This window comes from Macrosteles quadrilineatus, unplaced genomic scaffold (assembly GCF_028750875.1).
Source record: "Macrosteles quadrilineatus isolate MER2022 unplaced genomic scaffold, UCM_ALF_1.0 Scaffold_7__1_contigs__length_78375512, whole genome shotgun sequence".
NCBI lineage: Eukaryota > Metazoa > Arthropoda > Insecta > Hemiptera > Cicadellidae > Macrosteles > Macrosteles quadrilineatus.
This window is the reverse complement of record NW_026542600.1, coordinates 76,256,492-76,280,031: the sequence shown is the minus strand read 5'-3', so window position 1 is coordinate 76,280,031 and position 23,540 is coordinate 76,256,492. Positions and strand designations below refer to the sequence as shown.

General features: G+C 33.2%; 2 protein-coding genes across 5 annotated transcripts in view; one reads left to right on the top strand and one right to left on the bottom strand.

The window, feature by feature from the left end:
- The window catches only part of LOC128997768 (host cell factor 1-like), a 58,877-nt gene extending 45,189 nt beyond the window's left edge, over positions 1-13,688 (bottom strand). The window contains exon 1 of the mRNA XM_054423444.1: positions 13,516-13,688. Within this exon, the coding sequence (XP_054279419.1) occupies positions 13,516-13,675 (160 nt within the window). The 5' untranslated portion in view covers positions 13,676-13,688. The remainder of the gene's footprint in view (positions 1-13,515) is intronic.
- Positions 13,689-17,779: 4,091 nt separating this feature from the next.
- The window catches only part of LOC128998005 (single-stranded DNA-binding protein 3-like), a 47,613-nt gene continuing 41,852 nt past the window's right edge, over positions 17,780-23,540 (top strand). For all 4 annotated transcript variants that reach the window (XM_054423921.1, XM_054423919.1, XM_054423920.1 and 1 more), the window contains exon 1: positions 17,780-18,017. In XM_054423921.1, the coding sequence (XP_054279896.1) occupies positions 17,962-18,017 (56 nt within the window). In that variant the 5' untranslated portion in view covers positions 17,780-17,961. The remainder of the gene's footprint in view (positions 18,018-23,540) is intronic.

Genomic DNA, 23,540 nt, shown 5'->3' with positions numbered 1-23,540 from the left:
TACTTATACCCGCTTAGTTAATTTTAATTTTTTTATAGTTCTAAGTTAACTGGAATGCTGTAACTTTAAGGCCTAGATAACTTAATCACTATATGCAGCATAGACTAATAAAGAGCCGCTGTGGCTAGCCGCCACGCTATTAAAATAAAGATTTTCCACTCTGTTCAACCCAAAATTTTGACGAAACTAAGCACAATAGATACAAATTGTAAATAAACTAGGTAGGCTACAAAATGCAAAGTACTTATATTAAATTATCTAGGTTCCATTTTCCCACACAAACAAAACTTCTCTGACCAAGAAACAAAAATTATAGTAGGCCCCTAACTTAAATTAAATTTAGCCTAAGTTTAGCCGAATAACTTTTCCATGTCATTTTTAAACTTAACTTAGCTTTCCTTCAATGTGTTAATTTTAAAACTATTTATTAACGCTTTGGCCGCCGCGATCCGATATATCGGACGTCTACTAAATGTTTGTTTACTGGCCACCTCTACGTCCAAAAGCCACAAATAACACACCAATCTAATCAGCATTGTCTGGGCTTCACGTAGCAAGAGCTTTGACTCCCTTTGTTTATGTTTTTTTCTCGTGGTGGATGTGATTTCTCGAGGTGACGTCATCTGATGTTAACAATAAACATCTGTGTGATCATATGTTTGTAGATAACTTCTCAAGACTTATAAGTTGTTCCAATGTGTTTTTATTGAGTAAACATGACTAAACTTGGTCTAAATAAGTCGACAGTGAGTAAAGACATAATATTTCATAACTTGACAGATTGGTGTGCAATTAATTGGTGAGTTGAGTGATGACTTCATAAATTCTCTAGGCCTATTTGTAGATAATTTCTTTATGTCCATACATTTGGCAGATTATCTGTATGAAAGGATGACTTACATTACAGGCACTATGAGGAAAAACAGGAAAGGTAACTGATGCTCTCAAAAAATATTTGAAGTAGGCCAAAAAGTTTACAACCGTTAAGACCACAAATTGATGGTTGCGTACAAGGAAAAAGCATCCCAAAAGAACCCAGTACCTACTTCTTCTGTCAACTAAGTGTGTTGCAAAATCAGTAGTAAGAAATAATCAGGTGTAAAATAAAACCAAGAGATAATAGATGTGTACAACTGCTTCATGAGAGGTATTGAACATTCAGACCAGACCAGATGTTATAGGCTACGCCTGACTCGATGAGCGACGAACTGTTCAGTATTAGAAAAAGGTTGTATTACACATTTTTCAAGAATGATTTTGAACTTGTACCTTATATATGAGGAAAACCATAGTGGAAAAGACATGGATAGGTTTCAGTTCACATTATCTATAATTGACAGTAGCCTTTGTAAAAAAAGTGCTTGTCCGTAGGCCTAAATATCAGTTAGCAGGTGGCGGAGTAAAAAATCAGCAGCAAAATGACCACTTTGGGATGGAAAAAATACAGATAAAAAATAACGGAAAAAAATGGAAACGGTAATACCATATAAAAAGATAGAACCTGCTGTGTATGTAGCCCTATCAGTAGGCTATTGCAGCAGGTGGAAAAAGAAAGAAATCCTAAACCATATATGCAGCACTAGTGCCAGAAAGGTGTACTTAGGCCTACACACCGTGTGTTTTGGCCAACATAGGTAATAGACGATGTTAGATCATTTAAATTTTTTAGGCTAAGTGTATGTATACTTTTATGTTGTAAATAGTTGGTGTTATCTTTGTTCTTTGGCATAAAGAAAAACGGTAGGCTTCTTTCCTTTTCTGCTGCATGATATTATATGGCATTAAACGTTATATAGAGCACGCGAAGACATTAAAACGCTCTGTAGACAATGTATTTCAAACCCTGAAAAGAAGCTTATTTTTCAAGGTAGGATTTTCTAATTTTGCATGCTTGCTATCAAATGTCTTTTTTTCTTTTATTTATTTTTTTTTTTTTTTTTGTCATAGGACGCTAGGCACAAGCCCGGAATTGTTTTTCACATTACTTCATGCTAGACCTAGAGGTTACGGCTTTATCACTTGGATAAATTCCATTGGTGATTTGGCAAGATTTGAACCCAGGACCCTGGAACCGGAGTCCCGCGCTATAACCACTAGACCAGCCCGCTCCCCCAACAAATGTGTATATGTAGTAAGTTAATAAAAAATAACTAGGCCTAACACGAATATTTTTTATTCATATAGGCCCGCTAGTTAGGCTAAGTAGCCTATTGGTTGTACTAAAAGTTTTTATTTTATTTATTTTTATTTATTTAACTTACTGTATTTTTATTTTTTGTACTTACATTTGGCAACATAAAAAATCCATTCAAACCAATGTAAATATTAGCCTATATTTTTATAAAGGCAATTTTATTACAATTCTAGGAAAAAGGTTTCATTAAATAAAAATATTTGCAAAAATAAAAAAGTTATAACTTAGCCATTTTATATAGGCTAACTTATGCATTGCGTTTAGGTTTAGGCCTAAGTAAAAAATGGCCTCGGCGGTTCTCGATTATACAAATTAAAAAATGCTGGCAGAGAAACGGTTAACACTAACTTAGGCCTAGCAGTTAACTTATAGGCTCATAACTTATTAATTTTAAAACCTTTAAGTTACCGTCAGTGGGCCTACTTAAGTTATGAAGGGTTTAAGTTACAACGTTTATTGTACCAAGATTGCGGTTTTAGAAACAAGCGCTGTAAGTTACTGATAGGCCTAGTTTAAATGGTCCTTCTATTGTTAAGCATTCTGTGTTATTGGGACCTCCATGGACAGCTTCCATGTACCCCTTAATGTAATCGGGAATTATAAATTTGGCAAATACTCAAATAAAGTTTGCAACATGTTGAGTAAAAGTAGCCATTATAGATGACATAGGGACGCGTTGCAGAAAGTCAACAGTCCCGGAAGGTCAAATAATTTAAACCTGTGCCGCTAGGTCAAAAACTACAATGTTTGCAGTGTCTGTAGATCAAAAATCCCAGAAAGTCAAATAGTACAGTCCGGGCTAAAAGTTTAGTCTATTTTAAAGCAATTGACTTATTGGGAATTTGACTTAATGCAACAGCAGTTTTAATATAACGAAATAAGATAAAATATAAGTTCAGTTTCGCTGAGTCAACAGTGCCGGAAGGTCAAAAGTATAATCTGTTAAAAACAACGATAGTCCTCTCGACACATGTCTTCAATAATTTCGTGTTTTGGTGTTCTTAAAGTTGTGCTAAAATTTTGAAATTTGGCACAGAGCTTCTTGGTTAGTCCTACTCGATGACTATTTTGTTGGAACTTTAAACTATTTACCGATCTAATTAATAAAAAATGATTTGTATGGTGAAATAGTTTTAAATCGTGATTTCTAACATGAAAAAGTTAGCATGCGAGATTTTTTTTTGTTTTTGGGTTAGAGAGGTTTTGTCTGTGGCAAAGTTGTAGCCAAAAGTGTAATGCGTAAAATATATTTTTTTGAATTTTTTACAATCAGTGGTTCAGTAGATAACTTGGGTTGAAGAGGACGGCAAATGTAGCATTTCGCAACGCATGGAAAGAACTACATCGTACGATGCGACTGCTGAGTGGACTTTTAATTTATCTAATTTAATTTATCTAAGGACAAGAAAAAGGTGAATATACAGATCACCAGTACATTCATATAATTTATAAAACATCTTTCTTTATTACCAGCTAACATTTTTCACTTATAAGAATACATCATAAACAGGGTGTTAAAATAAGCGGGGAGATACTTTACCTAGTAATTCCTTGGGTCAAAATAAACAGATCAAGGATAACATTTTTTCCAAAATAATTTCGTTAACCAGATATCCGCCATTTTGTATTTTTTACATACAAATATTTATCTTTGCACTTTTCCAACCGATGTTTATCAAACTTGGTATGTATGTTAAGGTAGGAGAGACCCATGTTATAAACAAAGATTCATCTCGATTCACCCTAAAATTTCAAAATTTAACACTTAACTACAATATAATATACTCTACTACACCACAATATTTACGTATCACCATAAATCTTTAACAAAATAAAACGTTAACATTTTTAAAAACCAAAGTAAATCAATATAATATTTCTTTTTTGAAAAATATATTTAAAAAACAGGCGATGGTAAAATAACGACAGGCGAGTTTCGATCTGGGTGTTTCAGGTTTGAATCTAGGAGGATTTAACATTAATTAACATTAATGTTTAATCCTCCTAGGTTTGAACTGATTGAGAGGAATACATGAAACCGAAGGGGGGAGGTAGCAACAAGTGCACTAGTATTTACTAGTGTCCAATTACAATTTGATGGATTTAACCAAAACCTTTTCTATTTCACTTATTTTCAGCTGTTAAATTTCAAACGATACGTTTTAGCGACATCATTAACGTTATTATCATCATCCTCGTTTGAGTTTGGGTTTGCAGCAATGTATTTTTATGAATAAAACCTTTAATTTGATACCAAACTTGACCTCTGCTGCTATTAATTGACTGTATGCACTATTAATTAACAGCTGTGTCTAAGGATTATGTCGGCCTTAGTCACAAACAGGACAACAAGATCGCTCCACTCATCCCACACTCATCTCCATTCATACTTGGCTTAAAATGCATACATTTTGTATGGTCGCCATTTCAAAGCAACATGGCTACATTATCAATGACAAACGTGGAAAACCTTATACGAGTGTGAGTAAGTCCGAAAACAACTCTAAAAAACAATAAGCAATAAATTGCAAGAACCGTTGCTTATATCATTGGGTATACACGTATGTACTGACGTGTATACTCAATGCTTATATCGAACGAATGTACATCGTGAGAATTTCCATTAGTTGTTCCATTTAGTTGTGTGTCCATTAGTATAATAGTTTAGTTGGCTCTTTTAAAGTCAGCGGAAATTGTGACTGTTATTACCCTTGAAATAATGTTTGTGTAGTACTTTGCAATCCTACCAATGCTTATAGAATCATACGATTACAATATTCTGGCTAGAATATGTCGCATAGAGTGGTGACTACTGTATCTTTTTGGTTTGCTTGTAAAACAGGATCAACAGAGATTTTCCATCGACTTAAACAATACGATAGGTACTCTCAAACTGTTCATTGCTATAACAAACTATCACACAGTTTGATGAATATTTGTGTGTAAACCACATCCAGTACACCTGTAGTCTATCTATTTTTCCTTTTATTTTTCCAAGACTTTATAGAAAATCACGCATTACGTGATCAGTGAAGAAAGGTGTCAACCTTGTTTTATAGGTAAAGAAGAACACTGCTTCATGTCAGAGCATTCAGTTATCTTTCAGTTATCATTCAGTTTACCAAATATTTGGTGAGAATTGTAAATGCTAGTCGACCTGTACCTACCCTTCTAGACCTGTACGTAAAAAGAAATGTACTGTACACTGTTTAAGCTCGTCAATTGTACTCTGGATGAATGGGCAAGAGATAAGAGGGGCCCAATCAGCTGTTTGATAACGGTATTCGTGCGGTTTACTATTTGAGTTTCCTCGTTCATAATTCTACTATAGGCTTTATTTCTGCATAATACAACCGACTTGCTTGCCCGTAAAATATTTGGGATTGAAACTGTTTAATAGTAATAGTATTCATTAACGTATTATTATTAAATTTCTTGTTGTCCTATTATTCAACAGCGACTCGAAAACCCTTGTTTCTCTGTAGTACAGCAATATTGTTACGCACAAGTATTAAGATTGTTTAATACTGACATTGCATTATTATATTTTAATTTGAGCCTAATTACGACGGTCTACGTACACGTTATTAGTGATATAGTAACATTGTTTATTATCATATTGTTGTATTACACGAAAGACATTAATTTACGACGATACTTCGGCTTACATATTATTGGATCATTTGTTTACGTATCACGATTGTAAACGTTGATTGTTGGGGTATAATTTTAGCGATTTAAATATTATACAGAGCACCTACGGTTAGGAACAAACTCCTACAACAGTTTTATTGTTATTTAACATACTAATCAACAATAACGTTTGCCGCCAATTGTATTAAATCTAATATGGGTCCTTGGAACCTATTTTTGTTAGTTTGGATGTACTATCTCTTCCCGATGGTGTAAGTGCTGACTGAGCCAGAAGACAGGCAAAAAACAGCCTTGCAAGAACAACGACTCATCCGTGCCTACCACGACCACTCCCGCCGTTATCACCGTGACACTGGCGTACTACACCCAAGGCAATAGTTTTAGCATAGATTTATCATTAACTTTAGATACTGCAAGTAGAGATTTCATTTAAGAGAAACAGATAAAGCATTGACTTTGGATACTACAAGTAGTCATCCCATTTATGAGAAACAATTATACAATTGACTTAGTGGACTTGTAGGAGACATCTCAATTACGTGAACTATATTTAGCATTGACTTTGCAAAAGTATTGGATTACAGTACTATGATAGCTCCGCTCAAAATTGCAAGCAGACAACTGCATTGTACACCTAGTACATATTAGTACACGCAAAATAATGCAAGGGACCTTGAAAGAAATATTGGCAATGAATTTTTCATAATGGCAGAAAATAATTACAGTACAAAGCACTGTGGTGCATAATCAACACAGTAAATCAATGAAAAAAGAAAAAAGTTCAAAATCTACACATTTCTTTCTACATCTATTATTTCTTACTTTACAAAATCACCGAAACCACGCTCTCCTCGTGTAAGTATAGATATATTGTGGGAACTACATCTGCCCTAGGTTGAATTAGCATAATAGCGCAAGTTTAAATGAGAACAATTGTATGACTAAAACTAGTAAAAATAATTGATTTGGTAACTGATGACGTTGTTTAGACCTATCAGGAAACTACACTCCTTTACCACGTAAATATCTAACATAGTTTGTACCTCTGTGATTTCGTCTAATCATATTCAGTGATTCATTATTTACATAGTTTGACTTTTTCGTAGGCCTGGTTGTAATATAGCTTATGTCTGGTTTTTCATAGGTGTTGTCGTTGGTTATACAGTAGTACTTGCACATATTCGCGCCTTTTTTAATCCCGCGCTTTTATCGAGTGCGTTGACATTGACTAGTTATTCCAACTATTGTCATCAGTTTCTTGTTCTGTAACACACATTCTAATCCTGATGTATCCCTCACTACATTTCCGCCTTGAACTGCATTATTTGACGAGCGTCTGGTTTAAATACATTAATCGATTTACAAGCTACATTATGAAATATTCATAATGTACCTTGCAAATCGATTAATAGATAGTCTACTAACTAATTTACTCCCTACAAATAATTAGGTAATACATTATTTAATACAGTGATATCAATGACAAATGTATATGATACTTTTACTAATACAATATTCTTAAATTTATTACACCTATTTGCAAATGTTTCAGCTACCTTGTCCACAGTAACATTTACATTCGTGTAGTTCTTGACAGAAGACTTTAATACAAAACTAGATGTATGTCTCTTGGACTTGACATAATTTCAAAAAGAAGTGATATTGTATACAACTCACAACAAAAATCAAATAGTTAGTATACGCTGTCCTAATTGTTATTTTTACTTCCGATTTTATAGTTGTAAACAAGGCAATAATGGTGGTTGGAAAACTTAAGTTTTTCGCATACTTGTCTTAATTTACAGATTCGGTTGCATCCTTTGTTAACCAAAAAGGATATTTACATTTATTGACAAAATAAAACTTAGACTGATCGATGATTATAAATTCGATGACAACTGCATTTGCATCACCATACTTATGCAAATAGGTCCAAAATAAATCTCTCATAGACAATATAACTTATAAAGACCGGCCTCTGCAGTAATATGGTTTACCGTACTTATTAATTGCGTACTTATTAATTTACCTTACTTATTAAAAAATAGCAAAGTGCCGAAAATTACCAATTTGTGGGTAAACCAAAGTAATCCAACCTAGCTTACTCTAACCTAACCTAACCTAACCCATGCTTAGATCAGCAAAGTGCCGAAAATTACCGATTTTGGGTAAACCCAGCTTAGGTTAGGGCTGAGGAGCTCAGCTAAAGGTTATTTTAGGGAGTCCTTGGAGGCTAGTGGCCATTTTGGATAATTTCAAACAGCTGCTGAAGAGCGATTTATCGTCCAAAAATATTTTTTCAAACACCAAAGTGATTATAATTTAACATCGAGTATAGTGTGAGATTAGAAATGTTCTTTGTAGTTTTTTATTGTTCTCCAGTGGAGTCAATGAAAGCTAACAGCCATCTTGGATTTGTCCCCCATAAGAGCGATGTTAATTACGTTAATTTCAGATAGCAGCTGGAGATTTATTTACAGTCCAAAAGTATTTTTTCAAACATCAGAGTGATTGTAATTTAAATATCTAGTATATTGTTAAATTATAAATTGTCTTTGTAGTTCTTACATTGTTTTATGAGTTACAACGTCTAGGCTCCAAGGACTCTTTTACACTCTTTTATTGACACTTACCAGTCAAATGTGGCGATATTAATGATTTATAACGCTTTTAACGATTTTCAAACGTGTTTTTCGTGGTGAAATATGTGTTTGCTGAAAAAGTGCAAGAGGAAAAGAAGTTTGAAATGACTCGAATAATAAAAAATAGGCTTCCATTAAAAGAAAAAAAGATTTTTCAAGCGCTTATAATCGCCGATTTCTAAAGCTTTTCTCGATTTCCAAACGTGATTTTCAGGGTGAAATAGTCGTTTCCCCCTAAAGTGCCAAAGGAAAATAGCATAATTTTGGTAGATAAGGTAAAAAATGCGATAAAACATAAGTAGTGCAAGTTCAGTATTGCCTCCTGGATTTCACCAATCACGTATTCAGACCCTAATTCCAAAATTTAGTTAACCTTGCGCTGAATTTTGAGATAAATATTGCAAACCCACAACGGACCTTTCCAGTTCTTGCTTATCTTTACCGCATATCTCTCTTATCTCCAAGACTACAGACTGCGCAATGAAGGAGGGTCTCGTGCCTATGCCTAATCTGACGAAGAATGAGCCAGAGCAATCGTACATTTGTTTTTTTAATTGTGGTGTAAAACTTTTTAATTTATGTTTAGATGTTATTTAATTTCTTGTTATGTGAGTTTGAATTTAGTATGGTAGCCATTTCAGAAGAAAGTATTAAAGTAATTTGAGATGTTAAGATTATGAAGAAATGTCATTTCTTTAACAGAAATACTAAGATAACTTCTCAAAATGACTTCTAAATTGTTATTTATTTTGCAAATGCAAACAAGCATCTGTTTAGTAAATATAATTAAATTATTTCGTTTATTACGATTGTGTTAGTGTATATTACTATCGATATATCGAACTATTGACAAGAATGCACATTTAGCTACCCCATTCAGTTTTTCATATTTAAAAATCATATCTTACAAACAGAACTTTCCAAATTAAACATCAAAATTATTTAACTGACCTTTACCCTATAGAATCAGGAATCCCCAAAGGAAGCGTACTTGAACCATACTTGTATATTCCCTTTACATCGGACCTACCAGAAATTGTAAATACTATCGTTGCCACATTTGCGGATGATATGACCATTTTATCTGTCCACGACAAACCGGTTCAAACTACAGCAAATTTACAGTTAAACTTGGATGAAATTTCACATTGGTTTAAAACATGGAGGTTCAAAATTAGTGAAAATAAATCAGAAAACATTACTTTTACCCTAAATCTGGCTACATGTCCTCCAGTATCCATGAACAATATTTACCACCCTAAAGTAACAGAAATAAAATACTTGGGCATGCACTTAGATGCAAAGCTTAATTGGAAGGCACATATCTGGACTAAAAGACAATATCTAAATTTTAAAATAACTAAGCTTAATTGTCTTCTTGGATCTAAATCAAAACTTAGTACACAAAATAATGTTACTTTGCAGAAAAGTTATAAAACCAATTTGGACTTATGGGATCCAACTTTGGGGATCATCAAGTACATCAAACATTGAAATTTTTCAACGATACCAATCAAAATTGCTACGTAAAATTGTCAACGCACCTTGGTTTGTTACTAACAGAACACTTCATAATAATCTTAGAATTTGAAAAGTCAAAGAAGAAATTACAAAATCTAGTGAAAAAAGATAATCAAATTGGAAAATCATTCAAAATCGTCTTATACAAAACAACTTTTGCAAAACTTATGACAGCTAGCCTGACGACGCTACTGGAACGAATTACACGCGGTTGGTACCAAATGAAAGATATTTTCCTGTAGATGTGATGAATCCCTTTATAAATTAAAATAGGCTCAAAAATAAACACAAGAAACGAATTTAAAATTTTAAAAATAACTTGGGCCGTATGTGTTGCCATGTAGGTAACGAAATAACAACTAAATGTAAACAGAAAATAAAACCAAATAGAAGAAATTCCATTTACATGTCTTATTTATAGCATAGGGTAAATATAGATAAGTTGGAAAAATACATACTTTTGGTCAAGTTTCCGACCACAAGGCGAGCTCTCATCTTGCACTAAATTTATTGGACAATCACAACACCATTTACGACATTTAAACCTCCCATTCAGATTCGGCTGTGTTATCAAAATTATCTTTGTCAGCTAGTGTTGAGAGTGGTAAATCACTATACTTTTAACGTTGTATTATTGTTAATGTATTTGCTTATTTTTCTACTTTTGAAACAGACTGTAAATTAAATAAAGTTGAAACCCGATTAAGCTACAACCCATTTAATAGTATATTTCGTACCTAGGGCCAAAAATAAGGTTTTGCCGGCTCGAGATAGTTCGACTTCGTCTCGATCGAGAGCTGCAAAACCATTTCGGTCCGTGGTACGAACGCTATTTTGCACCACACTATACCCTATTGCCACTATTCACCTCTATAATAATGCACACTGATGGTTAGCACAACTACAACTTTAAGGTTATGTGAAGAAATAATTCGAGGCATCAGCAAAAATAAAAATAAATTGTTGCTAGGCAACGGTGACAATAAAATAATTCTATGGATACTGATTGTGTATTTAATATGCATTCATGTTTTAAGTAAGTAAGCGGGCAGCTAATTTTGCGGCCCTAGGGACCAGCGACCACAGAATTAAAATTAAAATTTTAATTCTGTGGTCGCTGCTAGGGACCTGCTCGGTCCCCGAATAACGATGACAGCTAAAAACCTAATAATTCTATAGAATAACAAGCTGTACCCGCTGGCTTTGCCCCGTTAAACTAATTAATTTTCAAGATTAGCTCGTTCGCATGGCTCAATCAAGTCCTGGTTGAAGTTCGTTCGCTACGCTCTCTCACCTTTAGGTTGGAGCTCGTTCGCTGAGCTCACTTGCCTTGGGGTTAACTCGCCTCCAGGTTGAAGTTCGTTCGAAACGCTCACTCAGCTTTTGGTTGCAAATTAGCTGTTGTCATAAATTGTTAAATTGACACAGCTGTTATGATTCATTAATTCCTTTTAAATATGAAAAATCATAAGGTTAAGATGGGAAACTCCAGAGCCACTGGGGCGGAGCCCGAATGCCCGATCATAATAAAAACTACTTAGTTTTCCTATTTAATGCCCAAAGAATCGGTGTATCGAATTTCAGCCTCCTAGGTAAATGGGAAGTGGGAGAATTAGTGATGATGCGTGAGTGAGAGTGAGTGTGTCAGTGAGGGCTTTGCCTTTTATAAGTATACATAGCACATTCAACCAGCTGTTAGTTAAAACAAATTATATTGGACTAAAACAAATCGATGATTACAAAGAATACTTTAAAAAATAATTTGAACATCCTACTACTGTATTTTACTATGCACATTTAATTAAACTGCCATCCTCGTACCGAAGAATTAAATGTATCAATGGTCAGCATTACACATACATAGTATAAATAAGTCAACCATAAGTATGTATTTGAATTTTCTTCCAAATGCTGAATTTGTGTCACAAATACTGAATGTTACAGCTGTTATGTTAAGCAAATTATAATGTACTAAAAGCTAGCTAGAAGCATTGACTTATTGGAGAAGGTTAGCATCGGCTGCTAGACTTTTTAAAAACTAAAACTTAATTTATAAAAAACTGGGACATTAATTTTAAATTATGGCTTTGAAATTATCTAGTTCTCAAAATTGTCTTTCTTTCAACACAAAACTAATGAAAATCCATCGACTGGTTGATTCAGAATCGTGAAAAAACCCCATTTACGTTATAATAGTTTGGACAGGTTTCAACCCTTCCGTGGCGTAATACATTACACAGTTTATATGTAGACTACATTATAACTCATAAAATAGTTCTACAATTAAATGGATCTCCTTTTACATTACAAACGTATATAATAACCAGAAATGTTCAGATCGTCCTTGCGTGTATTTTATGCCACAAATTTTGACGAAAGGCTTTTCATTACATAAACTATACCTATTTACAGTGTTGACCAAACAGTTGGCAAGAAGCATTAATAAATAAGCTATGTACCAAATATGATAATTTTAGCTCTATTCTAATTATGACAAAACACGAAGTAACTAAAAGCGAGTTTTGTTGGTGTAGTAAGCGTTGCAGGAGGTCTACTTTACACTGAATCGACGTTCACTTTTATTGCTTTTGATCTTCCGACACTTTTGACTCAGCGAAACTGAACTTGTATTTTACCGTATTTCGTTATATTAATCCTGCTGTTGCATTAGGTCAAATTCCCAATAAGTCAATTGCTTTAACATAGACTAAACTTTTAGCCCGGACTGTACTATTTGACTTTCTGGGATTTTTGATCTACAGACACTGCAAACATTGTAGTTTTTGACCTAGCGGCACAGGTATAAATTATTTGATCTTCCGGGACTGTTGACTTTCAGCAACATTCCCTGACATAGCCTAGGCCTCATATGTCAGGATAGAAGTTAAGATAGGTCTATCTTAATGTCTAAGGGTTGGTGCCTTGAGTTTTTTCCCCATTGAATATTTAAGATGTTTTAGGCCTAGGTATGAGGATATCTTTAAGCGTTCCCTGGTTTATGATTTTTGATAAAGGGCAGCTGAAGTGTATACATAATGGAAGCTAGGCCTAACAGTTTAAGAGATAGGGCCTAAAATGACTTAAAATAAAAATCACTTGTCAAATTACAGAATGCATCATGAACAAAACGGAAAATAAAATGTCAATTTTGCTAACAATTTAAAAAGTTTGGTCAGAACAGCGTGATGACCACCACAAAATTCACATAACCAAGGTTTTAAATGCGAATGTCGCGGGTTTTCATAGTGTAATGACTACAGTGCGGTGTCTAATGGAGGCCGCCATATTGGTCAAGCAATAACCGCGAAATCAGAGGGGTCTTCATACAACATACAAGGCATTTATTTCTCGATTTGTATTAATTATTTATATGAATTGGACATAAAGGATGCTTTAAGACCTAAGTAATGCTAATTTACCTAGTAGTAATAAGCTATAATGTCACATTAAGAGATGAAAACACCGCCATTTTTTTAATTCTAGCCAAGCACTCAATTTGGTTACCTGTATTGTAGACATGAAGTTCATCGACAATTCCTTCATTTCCACCACCAAATACAACCATTAAGTCTTTAATAGATACTGCACGATGGCCATGGCGAGGTCTTGGTTGCGGTCCTGAAGGATTAACAACTCTTTTCCACTTTAGAATGGGAGCCGCCATGATTGTGTTTTAGTAAACATTGCTAACTGTAACTACAAAACAGAAGATTTTACCCACAATGCAGCCGTGATTCTATGGTGGGGGGAAAAGCAATAGCATCTGTTTGTGCCAACATTAAGTAATGAAATACAGATGTAATCAAATAGTTATACAAGATAAAATTCTATATCTACAATTGGGGGTTTATACTTTAGTTATTATAATCTATTAAGGCGGTTTTAGACGGGTAGAGTTCAATTCAATTCAATTTATTTATTTCCACGTTAACACCATTTTACATAAAGGTCAGTAAGTAAGCTATATCAAACTAAAATTATTAACAACAAATAAAGGCTCTGACTGAATAAATAACAAGAACAATAACAAAACAACAAAAACAAATCAACAATAAAGATAGAAACCATGATAAATTTTGTGAAACAATAGCAAAACAACACTTAAATACAGTTTGTTTGGAGTTGTTGGTAGTGTAGAGTTTAAGGATCAAATAGTGATTTCCAGTTGGACAAAATACTTTACATTTGGAAAGGTCAAAAAAGGGCATCATGTTGTATTACATTAGTCAATAAATGATACAAGTGAACATGTTGTGTCACGGTTACAGTATTCACATTGGGGGCCAACATTTTCTTGGTGAATTTACTTTTGTTTGTTGTTTTTTTTTTTCAAAACAAAAATATTAGAATAATCTCAAACATTTTGAGTTGTATGTCACAAAAAATAAATATAAATCAAATTTCATGAACATCTGACAATAATCAATTACATACTTGGCGTTATGAACATAATCAACCATGCTTTACAGATCACAATTTACGGTATTTCAGCGCAGTGCTGAGTTTAAAGATACTGTCGTGTAGAATATGCCCGAAACATAATACATTGTATAAAACTAAGTGGGTACGGTACTGTTGGACCACGCCAAAAAAGAACAAATAGATTAAATATACGAGTGGAAAAAACTGAAGCCCTGATCCTAGTATAATCAACCATCTCCACTAAAAAAAAAACAAACAAAAATATTAACCCTATCTGGATACTAAGAGTAACAAAAACAAAATATAGGCCTACTCTGAAGTGAAGACGTATATTGTAACAGATGGTGCATAGCAATTCTACTAAGGGATCCATGGCATTTTAAGGCATCGAGCGTTTATTTATTGGATATTTCAAATGATATTTATTTTTGTTTGACTTCATACCCATTGAGCTTTGTTTAATTTTTTTTTTAGATGTTTTCTAGGGTTGATGTTTACCACGTGTATGGTCAAAATTTGGCGTTTTCAATATATGTAATATGGAAAACGAATAGGGACCTCGGTAATTTCCGATTTTGAGTTATATATATATATTTGAATTGTTTATTAAATTTCTAATCGATTGGTGCAAGTCCCTCGCATGCATGTTTTTTTTGTCAAAGTTATAGGACTTTAAAATTTTGTTACGGAAAATGGTCATTTTGAGAAAAACTGGTTTGAAAATTTCAAACACGCATAAAACAATGTTTTTCGTATTTAAGAAACGATTTTGGTATCAAAAGAAAGCATATAATGTCCTCTTTGAAAGAAATGCAATTTGCCTTCTTAACTCACGGTAGTTTTCATTTAAATAATTTTTTTATTGAAGCATGTCGTAAAAATCGCATTTCAGAAAAGGGACCTCTTGTCGGCCCTATGTTATTTCGCCATGAGATAAGAAAAGGTGCCTCTTGTCGGGACCGCAAAATTTGTGAGATATTTTGTTTGTTCTTCGTGAACTGAACTTTGTTGTAGTTCTCTAAATTTCCACTAGAATGCAGGACAATTTAGTTTTTGGACTAAAATCTGTTTAAAAAGTGAATATTAGAATGGGACCTCTTGTCGTTATGGCGAAATAACATTGAGCGACAAGAGGTACCTTTTCTCAGACCGTGCAGAGGCTAACAAAATTATTTATTTCGACCTTTGCATCTTCAATTCGAGATTTTAACCAAAACTGTCATGTTCTACGTTAAACGAGGTATAATAATCGATAAAAACCCGAAACTCGATATTTTCGACCTTAATTACTTATATCGGCCGTACTGAAAATTTTGCATCTCCGACAAGAGGTCCATTTTCGCTTTCCACGTCACATATTTTGTTCTCCGTACACTGAACTTTGTTGTAGTTCTCTAAATTTCCTCTAGAATTCAGGACAATTATTTTTTTTTTACTAAGTGAATATTTAGAAATGGGACCTCTTAATTGTCGATATGGCGAAATAACACTGAGCGACAAGAGGCACCTTTTTCTCCTCAGACCGTGCAGAGGCGAACAAAATGATTTATTTCGACCTTTTACGTCTTCAATTCGATATTTTAACCGATACCGTCCTGTTCTATGATAAATGAGGTATAACAATCGATAAAAACACGAATTTCGATATTTTCTACCTTAATTACTTATATCGGCCGTAATGAAAATTTTATTTTGCATCGCCTCACCGACAAGAGAGGTCCCTTTTCGCTTCCCAAATCACATATACAGGGCCAATGCTCACGTGTTTAAGTGAAGACGTATATCGTAATAGATGGAGCGTAACAATTATTCTACCAAGGAATCCATTGCATTTTAAGGCATCGAGTGTTTATTTATTGGATATTACAAATGATAATGATTTTTGTTTGACTTCACACCCATTGAGCTTGTTTCGAAGTTTTGGAGATGCTTTCTAGGGTTGATGTTTACCAAGTATATGGTCAAAATTCGACGTTTTCAATATATACAGGGCCAATGCTTACATGTTTTTGTCCTAAGACGCTAGGCACAAGCCTGGGATTGCTTTTCACATTACTTCAGGCTAGGCCTTGGGGTTGCGGCATTACCACTTAGATAAAATCCATTGGTGTCTTGGCGGGATTTGAACCCGTGACCTCAGGGATTGAAGTCCCGCGCTTTAACCACTAAGTTAGACTAACTTGCCCCCAAATGCTTACGTTAAAATAGGTACCAATACTTTCTAGGTCTTTAAATTCATGATAATGTTGAGCTAATTCCGTGATATGTTATGGATTATTATTTAAAAATTTGATTTGTTGTTATAGATTATGCATACCGGTATAGTGGTTGAGCAAGGAATTCCCCGGCAGGTTGGCAAGACCAAATTAGCAATTTGTATTGGTGTTTTGGGATTTATGAGCATTGAAAGTTTTTCAATAACCCTAATAATAAGAGCTTGATTCATATAACTGTAAAAATGAGACACATACAGTTTTCCAGAACTCAGCTAGGTTTATTTAAACAGGAAAAGGAAAGTAGAGCGAATTCTTCACAATAAAGGCCGAAGTAGACTTTCCCTTCTTGTCTTAGGGTGGCTCACGAAAATGCGCTGCAGATTTATAACTAACTAGAAAGTACCTAATTATTTGAAACAATCATGCGAGTTATTATTCGCAGTGCCCAAATTACTTTGATAAGCTTTTTAATGTTTTGTGATCTTTATTTGCTGTATATAATTTGCTTGGCTACTTCAATTAATATTTTTATTGAAAATTTATACCCTTGTGTTTAAGTTAATTCAATAAAAGTGTTTGAAAGTTCTAAAATGAACTTCTAAATAATAGTACTTAAGTCAATATTCAACCACTTATGTAAAGATACAAATATTCCCCTTTTATGTATGGTAGTTTTTCATTCAAGACAAAGTTTTATTCGAGGAACCAAATGTTTCAAAATAAATTTCTACATTGCCCATGAATAGTTTTTCCGAACCAGAGTAAAATATTGAAGACAAAAGCAAGACGGTTCAGAGATTATTGACTTCCTGGTGAGAGAAACCATTGACAAGGACTTTCAATTTATCATTTAGTATTCCATTATGGTTACACTCTCCCCATGTTTTCATGAACTCTCTCAACAAGACCGCAGTTTAAATACGTGATAAAATTACCACACATCGTGTATTTTACGTTTTTCTAAATCTTCATACAAATTAGCATATTTTATAACACGCCAATCAGAAATGTTTTTGTTCGTGTCAAGAAATATATGATTTTACGCAAAAGTTAAAACGGTTTCTGAAAATTGTTGGGGGGGTGATCGCAGTAAATGGAACAGCTTCCCTGTTATCGTTTACCCAATGGCGGACTGTGTACTTTAGTTTGTTTATGTGCAGACGTAAATAACATTGGTGTCAATTGTGCCAAAGAGTTTTTGGTTCTATATGAATTTGTTTAAAATGAGTGATAATTCAAAACTTATTGCAATATATTAGAAACAGGACTTTAGGCGGGGAGTTACTCGCACCATATACTCATAAATACAATTATGTACGCCAAGGGAAAAGGGGCTACAGTACCGTCTGATGCACAAGCCAGAGAAAAGTAAAAGTTATTTTATTCAATAGTGATAAATTTATTTGTAGAATGCCATAAATATTTTGAATTTTTGTCCGGTTACATTTATTACATTTTAAAGTTGATCTTAGCAATTGTATTAATATAAATTATTGTTAACATAACCTAACTTTTAACTGTTCGTAAGGAAAAGTGAGGTTAACAACATTTCAAAGACCTAGTATGTAACATCTACCGTGTCTGTACATTGCAGATTCTATTCGTGGATGAAAATATAATTTGAAGTTAATCTAATTCAACTTTGGTAATACTTATGTTTAAGTCTCAGTAGTAGGTTTCATTGATATTATAAATGGTCAACATTTCAGAGCTATCCTATTCAACCCTTTTATCTTATTCCTACTTGTTGGAATGTAGGTTACCATTGCTTAGCATTTCGTACCCATTTTTCAATAAGTTCTGTTTTTTTCAGTAGTACCGTATATAAGTTTTAATAGCATTGTGGGTACTCTGTTTCTAAGGTTTTACTTGTGAGATTTATTGGCCTAACCTGCATAGGCCTGTACTAAGAAAGCTTTCTTTGTGTATTATAACTTGCTCACTGAATAAGTTATACATTGGATTTGTATTGGCATTAGTGATCTGCGACTGCGAGACGTTAGTAGGGTCATTCCATATCAAATCAACAAGGCTCTCAACCTGACCATCTTGGATTTTGATGAAATTTTGCATACTTGTAGTATTTTGAGTCCTGAATCCAAATATGCTTTTTAAAAAAATCTATCTTTTATAGTTTTTATGATATAAATATTTGAAAATGGTAAAAATTGGTGTTTTTTACCGTGCGCGCAAATCTAAAATGTTGTCTAGGATGAGTTCTATTGGTCCTATCAAGTTGTACAATGGCTCATTTTAAAGAGGATTCAAATGCCTTTAATCTGATACCAAACTCAACCTACTTTGGTAAAAATTAATTTTTTTTGAAAATTTCAAAATATGTTTTTGAAAAAAAATTTAAGATAGTGTTTTTTGAAAAATTTGAAAATTAGATATGTTAAAGAATGTAATCTAGTAAGTACATTATAAAAATTTCAAAATGGGATGATGATGGGATCAGCAGTTATGATAAAAATACTTGACTATGGTTCACTGTTTCCAAGCGTTTTGGCGCATACAGCGTGTAAGTACTAACCTAAATGTATCATTAAATAAGAGTCTATTAATTATATGATTAAAATTAAAAATATCTGCCTATATTTGAACTGTGTATGTCATATTTTGCTATAATATAAACTAAATCTAGCAAATAAACAACATTATTCAAGTTAACAGAGTTTCCGTCAACCTTTGAACATGGGGGCTACTTTGAACAAACTTTCCACTTTTCATATTTGATTTTTTTTCATATTAATTTTATCTTTAAATGATAATGTTTATTATAATTTTCTATTCCCAGATAAATACTCTACTTAAAAAAAATATATAATAGTGCATACTATGGTTCTACAAAAAATTAAAAATACTTATTTATCACTGAAATTTTTTAGTAAAAAAAAGTCGTCCAAAGTTCCATGTCTACAGCAAACCCAGTAAGTTTATGATTTATGACTTAAAACCATAATTGAATAATAACTTAAAAAAAGAAAGAAAAAATTACCCAATTTGCTGACCCTTACTTATGGCGTCGCGACCCTTAGTTCTGGAGCAAAATTTCCCGGACATGAAAAAAAAAATACTTGGGTTTTAAGTGTTATTTTTTTAAATGATTTTTTTAATGAAAACAGATGTTTTGAGCTTTAGTTATTATTAGCAGCCATCATTTAATTCCTTTATTTGACTGCTATGATATTTAAAAAATACCCTTGCAAAGTTAAAAATTAACCGGACGGACATTTTGAAAATTCTCCGTAACTTTTTTTAATTTTTGACATATCAAAATAGAAGTTATACAGAAATGTGGTATGTGGTTTGTGGTATTTAAATCCACAAATCAGTTTTCACTAAAAAATTTTAATTGTTAAAGTAAGAATACATTATTTATACTTATGAGCAGACATTTCCCCAAAACTAAATAATTAGGCTATCATGGAATATTATCTATGTATCAATAATAAGGTTACTACAGGATTTAAATAGATTGATCACAGTAGCCTATATTGTGTGACAAAATTATCAATGCTTGTTTGTCTCTCTCTCTTGTCACAAGAGGAAAGACAGACAAACATGGACCTATGGGTTTTGGCTCAGGTTCCTCAGTATTTTCCAGTTGTACCTCGGCAGTAGCGACCCGGTCTTGAGAAGTTGTAATTTGTTTGACAGGTACACAGGTCTAACTTATGTTTGTCAGTCTTTCCTCTTGTCTCCAAGACCGAGTCGATACAGCCGAGATGGGTCGCTGCAACCTGATAGTGTAAACGTAAAGTGCTTCACAATGTGATTTTGCACAGATATAGTGGCTGACTAGTGTCTCCAGCCTAGTGAAAAGGCAGACTTAAAGATTGATTACAGTAAATCGTTGCTACACAACTAACTGGAAAATACTGAGGAACCTGAACCAAAACCCATTGGTCCATGTTTGTTCAAAGGTTGACGGAAACTCTGTTAACTTGAATAATGTTGTTTACTTGCTAGATTTAGTTTATATATAGCAAAATATGACATACATAATTAAAATATAGGCAGATATTTTTAATTTTAATCATATAATTAATAGACTCTTATTTAATGATACATTTAGGTTAGTACTTACACGCTGTAAGCGCCAAAATGCTTGGAAACGGTGAACCATAGTCAAGTATTTTTATCATAACAGCTGATCCCATCATCATCCCATTTTGAAATTTTTATAATGTACTTACTAGATTACATTCTTTAACATATCTAATTTTCAAATTTTTCAAAAAACACTATCTTAAATTTTTTTTCAAAAACATATTTTGAAATTTTCAAAAAAGATTAATTTTTACCAAAGTAGGTTGAGTTTGGTATCAGATTAAAGGCATTTGAATCCTCTTTAAAATGAGCCATTGTACAACTTGATAGGACCAATAGAACTCATCCTAGACAACATTTTAGATTTGCGCGCACGGAAAAAAACGCCAATTTTTACCATTTTCAAATATTTATATCATAAAAACTATAAAAGATAGATTTTTTTAAAAAGCATATTTAGATTCAGGACTCAAAATACTACAAGTATGCAAAATTTCATCAAAATCCAAGATGGTCAGGTTGAAAATAATTTTTTATTGGTTGATTTCATATGGAATGACCCAGACAATTGAAATGTTCCTCCTCGAGATGTTCCGCTTATCGATTGTTTCAATTGCTTAGCGAGAGGTTTGTACAATCAAGATGTTTCTCTCGATTGTTGCATTCGTTAAGCCTAAACCTCTGTTTGTATCTGTCTACATTTCATGAGAGTTGTTGAAACGAGGATGTTAGTTCTTTTTCTATATTCTTATAGAATAGTAGACTATTATGCACAACATATAGGTACTGCTGACAAATGAATTAGCACTTACGTCACTCCGTCATGGCAACAGAAATAGAAAACTATTTTAAAGTAATGGGTAATGGTAAATAATACAGTTAACACTTATGTCTCGTTATAAACATTTCGATTTAAATACAAACATTTTGTTTAAGTAAAATATATTGTCTTGTCAATAGTGTTAATTGGATGGTTTTCAGCCAGTTCTTTGGTACAAAATATCTCAATCTTCTGAGTTGACACAGAGCTCTGGAAAGTCTAGCACAAACATGGCTAATCTGGCCATTCCTGTTTACTTTATTGTCAAGATGTAAGTCTAGAAGTTTGACAGACTCCACATTATGTTCTAAGTTTCTTAGGCTAAAGATTATTGACTTAGTCTTTGTTTCAATAAGAAAAAAGTAAAATAATGAAGAAAAAAAAGAAATATTCATCAGCGGTGAAAGATAATGGTAGGCTATATTTGGACTCAGGAGGTAAAAACTATAATGTTAGGCATGAAAATTAAAAATTTATTCGGAGGCACCTACACTAAATAAATAAATAAATAAATACTAGAAAAAATTTTACTAGATCAAGTAGGTTTACAAAAATAGGCCAGGCTACGACAGGCGTTTGTCTTGTTGTTTCAGTTCTATGACAAGACGTTAAAAACTGTCTAGCACCCGTTCTTTGGTAATTAGGAAGCCGATGTCTGTGACTTTTGCTGATGTAAATATCCAGTTTTGCTATAACATTTTTTTTCGTCCGTGGTTAAAATAGATTCTCTGCCAATTATTTATTCAAAGACGATTTGCTGTTAGGTTCTTTAAATCATGAGAGTTGGTCTTGGAACGTTGTTATGGAACAGCCTTGGTGTTCCCAAGCCTGAAACCCCTGAAAGATAAATAACCCCGCCGCAGCAAACTTGCAGATTAAACAAATTTCCATTTACCGGCCTGGATTTCTACAAAAATATTCCCTTTAAATTGTCAGATTTATTTCCTATTTAAATAACATTAATTTTAATGAATACCTACTTAGGTTTGCTGCTACAGGAAGGTATTTAGGTGTTATTTTTTATTAAAATGTTGATAACTAAGCTTAGAATGAAATAAACAAACTTGCCAGATTTGATTAAAATATACCCATAAACAAGCAAACTAGCCTACAACAGTTTTTTATTCTCCATACATGGACATTTATTAATTTAAATTTTTTTTGAATTATCTCCGTTACCGTTAGGCATAGGCCTACAACAACGCTTTAATATACAAAATTATTTCTTTTTTAAGCTCAACAAAATGGTTTAATAAGAAATTGTGAAATTTTGTGTTTTTTAGCGTAAAAAATGGGAAAAACCTATTTTAAGCCCCATAAACCTCCGTTCTCATAGTCCGATCATGCTGGTTCGCCAACTCGGCTGAATAAACGTAGGTTTACGTTTGTACCAAATTTCATCAAAATCGGATCATATTTGCTCGAGTTATCACGCTAACGGACACATATAGGGCCTATATATACAACATTTATATATATATATGAATTGGAACGGAGGTTGTTTTTGGCCTCTAGGGAACTCAAAAGAAACAGTAAATTGGTCCCGGGTCTAGGTCTTACCATGAGACCTATGGTAATAGCTTATTCCCTATATAGGAAATTCGCTAAAATGTAGGCTTTTAAAAAACTTTCCACGAAATGTTTAAATAACTAATTGTTAACCATGCCATTGCCATAAAGTTAGGGTTTAAGATGAAAATACTTAACTTGTATGCAAAGTACCGCAATAGAATGAATTCTAATTCATCTTCTTAGCATAAACAACAAGAAATGGTCTCCAGAAGTGCTCCACGCTGTAGTGGTCTAACAATCTTTGCTCCATTTTAAACAAACAAACTACTACCACTTGACATAAGTTATACAAAAAAAGTACTGTAGTAGAAACAACCTTTTTTTATACCAAAATCATGGGCTAAACTATATAGCCGATCTTATTATTTGAAATAGCCTACAAAGCTGCTTTTGGTACATCTTCTTTAATTTACTTTTTATTTACCGGTACTTTCAATGTCTTCACC